The sequence below is a fragment of the Octopus sinensis genome, linkage group LG7 (genome assembly GCF_006345805.1).
Source record: "Octopus sinensis linkage group LG7, ASM634580v1, whole genome shotgun sequence".
Taxonomy (NCBI): Eukaryota; Metazoa; Mollusca; class Cephalopoda; order Octopoda; family Octopodidae; genus Octopus; species Octopus sinensis.
The window spans coordinates 106,493,557-106,505,891 of NC_043003.1; the positions used below are offsets into that span (position 1 = coordinate 106,493,557).

Here is a 12,335-nt window from a genome sequence, read left to right on the forward strand (position 1 = left end):
AACTGGCTGTGTTGTTGCTAATTTCTCTTAGCAACAGGTCGTTTGAGTGCTTTGTGTTTTCAAAACCATGTGGAACAAGTAATTCCTTACTTAAAAAATAGGTAAAGGTTAGCAACAGGAAAAGTACCTTGGTTGCATAACAAGGCCTCAAAGAATATAATTGTCCAACCTATACAAGCATGGGAAGATGGACATGAAACAAACGTGTATGTGCGTGTGTGTGTGTGTCTCTGTGTGTGTGTATGTGTGCAAGTACATTGTGAGGAAAAGCTGCCTAAAATAAAGCAAAAATCGTTTTAGCCTTACCTGTGGATAGGAAAGGGGTCGTAGGCGGTCGTAGTCCTCTTGACCTGCTGTATCCCAGAGGCCCAGGCTTACTGGTATCAGATCAACCATCATGTTGGCTGTGTAATTATCAAATCTGAAATTGTAATTAAAAATTAAAATTACTAATGACTCATTTTCCAAACAACACATTCAAGAATTCTCAACTGGTTTTACAAAGCACTGGATTTAGGGTTAATGGTTTAAGGACCTTGAGTTTTAATCTCATTGAAGTGTTTGATGGTTTAATTGGTTACAACAATTAATTATTAGCCTCAGTTTACTAGGTTTTAAAACTATACATTGCATCTGCTGGGAAAGTAGCACAAAATTCATTAGTCACCTGTCCAGATCCAACTCCTTGCCTCCAATCCCAGCAGACCACCAGTGCCTGTCCTGCAGCAGAGCCTTCCAAGCATGCATTGGGCGGATTGGCCACAACCAGACACATTGTGCCTGTCTTCTCCATGCAATGATGGACAAACTAAGATAAAATACTTCATATTTTAAAAGCAGGACAAAGAATTGGCTCCTTATGACTAACCTTGAATATTTTACTCTTTTACTTGTTTCAGTCATTTAACTGCAGCCATGCTGGAGCACACCACCTTTAGTCAAACAAATTGACCCCAGGACTTATTCTTTGTTAGCCTAGTACTTATTCTATCGGTCCCTTTTGCTGAACCACTAAGGTACGGGGACGTAAACACACCACCATCGGTTGTCAAGTGATGTTGGGGGGACAAACACAGACACACACATATATACATATATATATATACACACGATGGGCTTCTTTCAGTTTCTGTCTACCAAATCCACTCACAAGGCTTTGGTTGGCCCGAGGCTATAGTAGAAGACACTTGCCCAAGGTGCCACGCAGTGGGACTGAACCCGGCACCATGTGGTTGGTAAGCAAGCTACTTACCACACAACCACTCCTGGTGACATTTTACATTTTACTTTTCGTTAAATCAAATTAGTTTTATAAAAGTTAATTAATATACAAATATGCAGAACCAGAATACTTTCTTTTCTAAAAGAAACAAGTAAAAAAATAATTCGCATGAAAGCAGCAGCTCACAATCAAAGAATTGGATTAGTAATTTCTAGAAAGCAACTCTTGTTGAATGAAACCCAAATGTTGCCACTGAACTTTACTTCTACATTTTCATATAAGGTATAAAAAAAGAAAAAAAAAATTCTGTTCAATATCAACAATATTGTCCGTCTCATTTCATAAACATTGTATGTGTTCTCCCAATCCTAGCTTTGAAAATAAAACCAGAGCCTGCGGAAAGTAGTGAAGGCTTGCATCAGTAAAACAACTCATTTTGTAAGGTCCACAAATTTAAGTTTTATCTGTTGTTGGCAGACAAAAGAACTCTGCCAAACCGATTCCCTCTGATGCTCTCCCTCTCTGCCAGTCTTTGAAGTCACTGTCAATAATATATATATATATATATATATATATATAACAATGATAAATATCAGAGTGAGTTATATACAGTAGCGGTAACACATCGTGACGTATATTTGCCATTTCAATATGGCTACCCCTAAGGGTGGATGCTACTGTAGTTTTTAGCCCCAGGAGGACACACTCCTCCAGCTGGCCATAGACACACTGTCTGTGTCCTGTCAGTATTTGCAAAGGGAAGTCATCCTTCCCGTCTTCAACTTATGATACACACGGACTCGATGTGTTACCGCTACTGTATATAACTCACTCTGATATTTATCATTGTTTGATTTCACTTTTTCAATATCAGCGACAGTGGACGCTGGAAAAAGTATAAGTATTTGTGAAGGAAATCTAATTCTCGCCGACAACTGTGATTGTCACACGCTGATGAGAGGTCAATACCTCGAAACTCGAGTCTGTGTGTATCATAAGTTGAAGACGGGAAGGATGACTTCCCTTTGCAAATACTGACAGGACACAGACAGTGTGTCTATGGCCAGCTGGAGGAGTGTGTCCTCCTGGGGCTAAAAACTACAGTAGCATCCACCCTTAGGGGTAGCCATATTGAAATGGCAAATATACGTCACGATGTGTTACCGCTACTGTATATAACTCACTCTGATATTTATCATTGTTTGATTTCACTTTTTCAATATCAGCGACAGTGGACGCTGGAAAAAGTATAAGTATTTGTGAAGGAAATCTAATTCTCGCCGACAACTGTGATTGTCATACGCTGATGAGAGGTCAATACCTCGAAACTCGAGTCCGTGTGTATCATAAGTTGAAGACGGGAAGGATGACTTCCCTTTGCAAATACTGACAGGACACAGACAGTGTGTCTATGGCCAGCTGGAGGAGTGTGTCCTCCTGGGGCTAAAAACTACAGTAGCATCCACTCTTAGGGGTAGCCATATTGAAATGGCAAATATACGTCACGATGTGTTACCGCTACTGTATATAACTCACTCTGATATTTATCATTGTTTGATTTCACTTTTTCAATATCAGCGACAGTGGACGCTGGAAAAAGTATAAGTATTTGTGAAGGAAATCTAATTCTCGCCGACAACTGTGATTGTCACACGCTGACGAGAGGTCAATACCTCGAAACTCAAGTCCGTGTGTATCATAAGTTGAAGACGGGAAGGATGACTTCCCTTTGCAAATACTGACAGGACACAGACAGTGTGTCTATGGCCAGCTGGAGGAGTGTGTCCTCCTGGGGCTAAAAACTACAGTAGCATCCACCCTTAGGGGTAGCCATATTGAAATGGCAAATATACGTCACTATATATATATATATATATATATATATATATATATATATATAATATATATATATATATTATATATATATATTATATAGCTAAGTTAATCCAAACATGAAAGCACAAAAAAACACAACAACGCGAGGACGTGGAACAAATATAGCATTATTGGATGCTCAGGAAAGAAGGAAAGAAGGAGGGTTTAACGTTTTGAGCGGAGCTCTTCGTCGGAAACATAGGAGAAGGAAAGATCCAGAGAAGGGAAGACAGAGGAAAAAAAAAAATCGCCAACGGTACACACACGGTCACATTTTGAAACTATTATATAGCTATATATATGATAGACTTCCATGTGGTTTCCATCTACCAAATTCATTCACAAAGCATTGGTCAGTCCAGTGCTATAGTAAATGTCACTTGCCACACAGTGGGATTGAACCCCAGAACCATGCAGTTGCAAAGTGAGCTTCAAACCCACACAGCCATTCTGCCTGTACATGATATCTGTGGACCAAAGAAAGGGTTTTCCAAAACTTAGAATATTTCTTTAACAAATTCAACATCATTATAAAAAGTTGGCATGTGTAGATCAACAAAAGAATCCAAGAACTGCGACCTTTATTCAAAGTTCCTAGTTGGCTTGATATTTTGGCCAGATTGGTACAAACCAGACTCAAAGAAAAAAAATCTCGCGTGGTCAAGATCCAACACTTTTAATGCCATATCCAAATATATATATATATAACCCTTGAATTTTCTTTTTACCATTTCTTTTTGAAGAAACAAATTTTATCTATTTATTCATTTTTATTTATTTATTGACATTTGAAAATATCTGAACTATTTTCATGTTTAAAGACTTCCAATACTATCATGCTCTTCTCCCAGATTAGGTTGTCGTTATCTTTGCCTTCCATCTCTGACCGTGACTGACTCTACCTGCTTTCACCCACAATTATTCACTGCTCTGAAAGTCTCAAAAGAAGATGTGAAAATATCTCATGCATTAGTGAAGTAGGTTAACAACTTTGGTGGTGGTGGTGGGGGAGACTTAATGACTTGAAATTTTAGTGACATGTTGAAAGAGCAGTATTACACACAGCTCAGCTACTTAGGAGAGGGCCCCTGTTATCTGATTTACTTCACTCACACATCTATCCATCTATATGTCTACCTACCTATCTATCTATATAATTACACACACACACATACACCACTCAATCTCATGAACCTGTCTTTCTAGTTCTTCAACTATTCCTTATGTCTGATATCTAAAAACAAGCAAGCATCATTTCTATGCTCCCTCTCTCAACACATACACACACAGAGTCTCTGATGCTAAGTAAATAAACAAAGTTGAAGTGTAAAGTCTGTGTCTACCAGTAAGCTACCAACCATCATCTTTTGCTCTTTATCAATGCAATTAGGAATAGGAAACACAGATTATCTATAAGGAGATTACAGTTTATCATCTGTTCATACCCACACCCACACAATCATCCACACTTCACCACCAAGCCCTATTTATTATTATGAAAAGTAAGCATGGAATAAGATTTCTCAAAAGAAAAAACACGGATTTTTTTTTTGAAGAATTATAGGTTTAAACTAAAGATATGTGCGTGTTGATGGTGGTGAGGGTATGAAAAGAAAGGGGTTTTACAGTTGAAGTGTTGCTTGAAGATAAACTTAACAGATAAAGTCGGGGAACCCAATAGTGACAGTTGATGTTGAGGAGAGAAAGAGAGAGAGAAAGAGAGATTTTGATGGAGTTTTACAGATGCTCTTCTTATTTGGAATTATCATTTTAATGTCCCCTTTTCCATGCTTACATGGGTTCAACAGAGTTTACTGAGGCAGGTTTTCTACAGCCAGAATACCCTTCCTCTCACCAATCCTTATCTGCTTCCAAGCAAGCTAATATTTCCCACGGCCAGACATATTTTCATTTACAACAATTGTGTGATGTCAAAACAAGGACACAAACACACATAATGAGCTTCAGCACAGTTTCTGCCTACCAAATCCACTCACAAGGCTTTGGGTCAGCCCAAAGTTATAGAAGACACTTGCCCAAGGTGCCATGCAGTAGGATTGAACCTAGAACCACGTGGTTGGGAAGCAAGCTTCTTACCACACAACCACATTTACACCTAAATTAATATAAGGTTAAGATAAAATGAAATTATAATTTTCTTAGAATTTTTACAGAAAGTAACTACATTAAAATGAAGTGTGAGAGAGAGGGAGAAAGAGAGAGGGAGAGAGAGGAGAGATGAAATGTATAGTGAAAATATCAAGAATGAATATTGATTGAAAGAAATAGCTGTAAACATGTTTTAGATCTCAATTGATTTAGTATTTTACAGATTAATTAGCATTTACAAATTTACAAACAAACATTTAATTGTGAAAATGAACTTGATAACACTTTCACTCTCATGGAACCAACAAATTTTCTATTGGATTGCAGTCAAAAGAGGAGAGAAAAAGAACTTTGACTTCAAATGCGAAAAAAAACTGTTCTCTAAAAGAACTTGATCAGAGAAAGATAAAAGGCTTGAAATAATGAATGAGACCTCTACCTTGATGCTTAACTTGCTAGAAATAGTAGTGAAATCTCTCAAATGATGTATTACAAGCTCTTAAATAGAAGGAAATGTGCAAACAATAAACACCATTTGCTTTTGTAATGGTTTCACTCACTGGGTTTAAAACCATGTGACGCATTTTTTCACCCATAAACCCCTCTGATTCCTATCTTACCCTACAGGACCCTCATAACCATTCCATGTTTAAAAAATCCTGTTATATTTTTATGATTAAATATTATGAGAAACTGTATTAAAAAGTTGTGAAAATGCTCTGTGTATCGTGGAAGTATAACCAATTTATTGCAGATAAATTTTAATAAAATCTTACATGGATTCCCAGTAGAAACCAAGCTAAAACAGATTGGAGCCAGTGCAGTTCTTCAGCTTACCATTTTCAAACCGTCTAACCCATACCAGAATGGAAAATGGATGTTAAATGATGATGATGATCTCTGTACAAGTATGCACACGTATATACATGCCATTCTGGTCATATAAGCCATTGGGTGAAACTTTAAGTCTAAGCTGAACTAATTTTATAATAATTTGACTACTTTTTGACCAGAACATCAAATGCTTTGTTATTCCTTAAAACTCCTTTAAAATAGCAACTCAAAAATTAACAGTGTGTGTGTGAGTGAGAGAGAGAGAGAGGTCTTTCTCAGAGCTACTGGTAACATGTAACCCAGTACAACTTGTTTTATTGTTGGGCTGCCAGAAAGTAAACTAGCAACACCAAAAAGCCTGCTTGGTACGTAGGGTGGCTTTTGGATACCCTGCAGGGTAGAAAACATGACCTGGCAAAGGGTCAATGAATTCAAATAAGCCACTGGTCAACCAGTTATGTGATATATATATGCCCAAGGTCTTAGAAGTTTCCTGTTTGGTACCCATGGGTACATTCAGCCTAAGCCGTGGTGATGTCAAGTGACCCAACTGATAGAGAGCAAATTGAAAAGCCTGAAGTATGTTATTCATTGTGTTTTTGGTAAGTATTTGCATCAACTTTCTGCTTATCAATATTCCCAAAAACTGTAGCTTGTCCTACACAAGCATCTGTCACAGAAAACAAGTCATCTGTGTGGATAGTTTAACAGCTGTAAAATTGATTGTTAGAACTTCATACTTCAAAGCGAACAGGAGAATCCACTATATACATATTTTGAGTCTGCTTATAATTTGACTTTAAATTTCATAGAACTCATTCTTAATACTTCATTAGGATAGACACACTCTCTAGGATGTCTGGAAAACATATATGTGATTTAGCTGATGAATACTGGACATTTGTATTTGCTGCAATACTTGCAGCTTTAAATAAAATTGTTCTTGGTATGAAACAATTGTACTAAACTACTAATCCATTCTTGTTGCTTTTTTCTTGGTCATAATCACCCCACATTTTTTATGGTTAATACCATAAACAATTCTGGTGCATCTAAGTTAAGTACCATATTCATTTGAATTCACTTGAATCTTAATTGTTTTTGCTGAAATTATATATATATATATATATATATATATACATGCTAGCAGAGACACCTGGCGTTGCTCGGGATTAAAATGGCATAGTTTGTATAGAATATATTACAGTTATGTTGAAACAGGTGATATGAGGAAGTGCAGCACTGACAACAAAACATTTGTGGAGTAAATGATTTGCTAATTCACTCTTTTGCAACAGTCAGCACTGTGTCTAACACGACCCATCATCTGAAATGTTGACACCTCCTTTGGGTTTGTTGTCCTACATCACTCATAAAGTAAATTTGGAGGAACTGTGGTTGTTCATTGTGGGTAACAGGGAACCAATGAGGTAATAGACTTGCCCTTGAACTTTGACGTCGTAAACAGACAGACAGAACAGATTTTATATATTAAGATATAGCCGAAATAAATATTTCAATGTTGTATTTCGAAATTATGAAATAGTCAAAGCTATCCCTCCCTCTCTTTATATGTATATATATCCACACAAACACACACAGTCATAAGATCAAGCCTTTCTGTTATATAGTTTGTGTTATGCCTCTGAGTATGGTCTAGTTCTATTTGCCTGACAAAAAAAAAAAAAACACACACACGCATGAAAAATTTTGTAAACATTCATTTCCTTTAGTTAAAAATCTGTGATTTCTTTTGCTTAAAATAATATCTTCTTTGTTGTTCTACAGTCTATGGAGGTTAGACCCAAGGAACTACTAATCTAGGCCCTATCTCTGGGGACATGTCCCTGATTAAAACTGATAAACGTCCGCAAGGGCTGATTGCTTTAAATAGTGCTAGGTTTTCTACATTGAAAATAACAATAGTTGTGGTAGTGATGGGGGGTTTCTAACAGACGCAAGGCCACAAACTTAAGGGACAAAATGATCCCTAGTCCTTGAATTTTATATCATCAACCCTGGAAAGAAAAAAGGTAAAAAACTGATCTGAATAGGACTTGAACCCAGATCACAAAGAAACAGAACAAATGTAACAAGGTATTTTGTCTGATGTCCTATGAATTCTGTTGATCCATGTCCCTAATAATGATGTCTTAGAATAGGCACAAGGCTGGTTTTTAAGAAACTTGCATCATAGAATCAGGGGCAGTCTCAGGTGAGTTGGTATTAAAAGGGTCAAAATAGTGTGGAGACATCAATAAGCCCCAGACTATTCAGCAACAGAAGGGCAGCATCTGGGAAGATACAAGATGAATGTAACCACGGTTACTGAGAATTACCATGAGGAATGCTAAAGAAAGAGCAAGATGATTGCACCCATGGTTATTGAGAATTACCATGAGAAAGCATGACACTGTCAAGATGGAAATGGAGAAAATTTAAGTTGCATAATTTGCTCTAATTGAAGGAAATTTATCTCCATCCGCTCCATTTTCTTTCTTTACATAAATAATTAAAAGATGGAGAAGTTATTAGATTTTTTTTTAACTCCCCAACTGACATTTGGGATAATAAGTTTGGTTATGTATTAAGAAACACCAGTCTTGACTTGCGTGTAGATCAAAGAATTTTCTTAGACTTTTTGGGTCATGCACTATAAAGTAATACTTAAGTAGATTACTTGTAAAAGATCAATAACTGATAATTGATATCTTCATACATATTCTACCTGATACACACCTCAGTTGTATAGCAAAGTCTCATTTCCTATTTTGCTAACTGAGATTATGAAACTTTGATCTTAGTTCATGTAAAATATAGCAACCAAGACTTGCAAAAAAATCGAGGAGTATCACAAACTTAACCCTTTCGTTACTGTATTTCTGTTCAGATGCTCTGTATTTCTTTCAATTACTTTAAATATAAGAAAAAATTTCACAAAATAACTTAGTTATCATTCAGCTGGAGTTTGGAGCATAAATTGTGACTAAGGTTTGGTGTAAGATTTTAATTCAAAACTTATGAAAACAAGACATTTGTACTCAGAGCCAGAAGTGGTTTCAAGCAGGTTGATGTCAAAAGGGTTAAGAATTGTTTCTCTATTATATATTTTAACCCTTTTGTTACTGTATTTTTGTTAAGATGCTCTCTGCTTCTTTCAATTAATTTTAAATATAACAAAGAATTTAGTAAAATAACTTAGTTAGCATTAAGCTAGTGTTAGGAACATAAATTGTGATTAAGATTTGATGGAAGATTTTAATTCAAAACTTATGAAAACAAAACAGTTGCACTCAGAGCCAGAGCTGGTTTCAGTCGGGTTGGTAATGAAAGGGTTAAAAGTAACAGGTTCAAATTTACCCTTTTGCAATATAATCAGTCTTCCAAAGTATTTAAGCATTCAACTTAATTCTAAAATGATGAAAGGACAGACATCTCTCAGCAAGGTCACATACAGTTGACTAGTATCATGTCCCAGTAGGAGAAGGGAATTCTCACCGATAAGCTAAATATCAAGAAATTGAAGCTAAACATTTCTCCATAGCCATCAAGCAGTTATCTTTATCCCCTATCTTTATTTCAGTTGTTAGACTGTGGCCATGCTGGGGCAACACCTTGAAGAATTTTAGTCAAACAAATTGATCCCAGTACTTATTTTATTTTAGGGATGTAACAGAAAAAGGCCATCTCAACTAAGTAGGTGTGTAGCGGGGAGTGAGCATTTGAGAGGGGAAGGTGGCTTTTATGCCAGGGCAGTGGTTCCTAACCTGTGGTCTGTAAAGGTAATATTGGTGGGGTCTGTGAACATGTTAAGCTGACAGACCTTTCAATATCCTGGGGTCTGTGGCAAAACTTATTTAAATAAAATGGGTCTTTGGTAGTGAAAAGGTTGAGAACTCCTGGGTATAATAGTGAGGCAAGCACAGCTGTCTTTCCATAGAGGAGGAGATATATGGCAATCTTTGCTATAATTAAAAGAAAAAAAAAAAAAACGAGGCGCAGGAGTGGCTGTGTGGTAAGTAGCTTGTTTACTAACCACATGGTTCCGGGTTCAGTCCCACTGCGTGGCATCTTGGGCAAGTGTCTTCTGCTATAGCCCCGGGCCGACCAATGCCTTGTGAGTGGATTTGGTAGACGGAAACTGAAAGAAGCCTGTTGTATATATGTATATGTTTGTATGTTTGTGTGTCTGTGTTTGTCCCCCTAGCATTGCTTGACAACTGATGCTGGTGTGTTTACGTCCCCGTCACTTAGTGGTTTGGCAAAACAGACCGATAGAATAAGTACTGGGCTTACAAAAAATAAGTCTCGGGGTCGATTTGCTCGACTAAAGGCGGTGCTCCAGCATGGCCGCAGTCAACTGACTGAAACAAGTAAAAGAGTAATATTGGAAATAATTTATGCTTCTGTATTTATTTCTTTGTTTTATTTCTTCCATTTCCTTTAATTTCTCAGTTATTTCTATTTTATAAACCAAATCTACACATCCAATCAGTTAATAATCACAGAAGATGAGAGGCAGCTGTAGAGAAATTCAGAGTCGACGTTTTTTTTTTTTTTTGTATTCATCCGTAAGGCTTCCGTAAAATTTGTTTGTCTTCACTTTCTGATTTGTAATTACATTTCTGAGACAACTTGAGAAGCGGACAACATTTATTAGTCCTTCACTGTCACTGTTTGCTTTCCAGTGACATTTTAGCAAAGATATCAATGGGCAATGATACACATAGCCATAAATTTAATTACAGCTTATTAGAATAAGTCTTCAGTTTGATATCACATGTAATTCACCAGTACTTCTGATTAGCAACAGTGTGTGTATTTGTGTTTGATAGAAAAGATGCAATGAACATAAAATTTTCTTAATTATTTATTAATATTTTAGGTCACAATTTATGGACAATAAACATTGTTGATTACAGGGGTTTAATCAGTATCCCATTGGTTTACTGCATTTCTGAAGGTGAGAGTAGTAAAGGAGAGTTTGTAACTCAATGCAGAGCAAATATAGCAAAGGATTTTGTCTGAAGTAAACCTGTTTTTTGTTTATATATATATATATATATATATATAGAGAGAGAGAGAGAGAGAGAGAGATCTTATCAAGTAGACATCTGGGTGATGCAGACGAACAGATTCTTAAGACATATAATTAACAAGAGCTCATGTAATTAACAGTTCTGTAAATTGTCTACCTTGACTTAATACCTTGTTTTTTGACAAGTGAACAACATATGGAACAGACTCTGGAGAACAATGGTAGATATTTAATTCTGCTGACTGACCAGAAAGCAGTAATGTGAAGGAATTCAGTTGCTAAACAACAAAGTATGAAAGCAATTCTAAAAATACCATCACTTCCACTTTGTGTCTCTCCAATTAAAAGAGTCAAATTACTGAAACTAGTTAAAGAATAAAGGATTGCAGCTTTTGAGTAAAATTTTAGTTTAACTGAGGTCATGCTGGAGCACTGAATTTTAGATGTAATCATTGATTTGAACAGTATGTCATTATTTAACCCTGACCAGTATTTCTTTAGGCTTTTTACATTCCAAGTTCAAATACTGCTGAAGTTGGCTCTGACTTCCATCCTTTCAGGGTCGACAAAATAAAGAACCTGTTAAACACTGTGGTCAAAGTAACTGGCTTGCCCCCCCTCCCTCCCTTCAAAATTCTGGTTCTGTGCCAAAATTAGAAAGAATTATTTAGTTCCGGGCCAGCTTGAAGCAGATCTATGATCAAAAACTTTCCATGATCATGTTTTTTTCTTCAGACATTACGAAGTATTAAGATAATCAGAAGGGATCTGGGGGAAGATCTGGCTGCTATTTCTTGCAAGTCTGTTAACTATGTAGAGACTTTTCCATTGACTCATCATCATCATCATGATTCAACGTCCATTTTCCATGCTGGCATGGGTTGGACAGTTTGACAGGAGGTAGTAAGGCCAGGAGCCAGACCAGGCTCCATTGTCTGTTCTGCTCAGGGTTTCTATGGCTGGCTGCCCTTTCTGATGCAAACCCCTCAATAGAGTGTACTGGGTGCTTTAAAAGTAACACCAGCACATGAGCTTTTTACATGGCACCAGCACTGGTATCAATTTTGTTGTGGTGGCCATGTCATCGTGAGTACAGCAAGGTGCCAGATATCAGTCCTTTGCCATCACTTTGGTAAGGATCAGTGTCTTGAGATCGGCCTTTAATACTTCGTTCCATGTCTTCCTGGGTTTTCCCTCTCCCACAATTAATTGGTACTTATTTTGTCAACTTCAGAAAAATAAACAGCAAAGTGAACC

At 36.8% G+C, this 12,335-nt stretch overlaps 1 protein-coding gene across 4 annotated transcripts in view; it reads right to left on the reverse strand.

Moving 5' to 3' along the window:
* LOC115213915 (ras-related C3 botulinum toxin substrate 2) overlaps positions 1–12,335 on the reverse strand; it is a 267,882-nt gene that overhangs the window by 22,408 nt on the left and 233,139 nt on the right. For all 4 annotated transcript variants that reach the window (XM_036505077.1, XM_029782894.2, XM_036505076.1 and 1 more), the window contains one exon: positions 307–421. In XM_036505077.1, the coding sequence (XP_036360970.1) occupies positions 307–421 (115 nt within the window). The remainder of the gene's footprint in view (positions 1–306; positions 422–12,335) is intronic.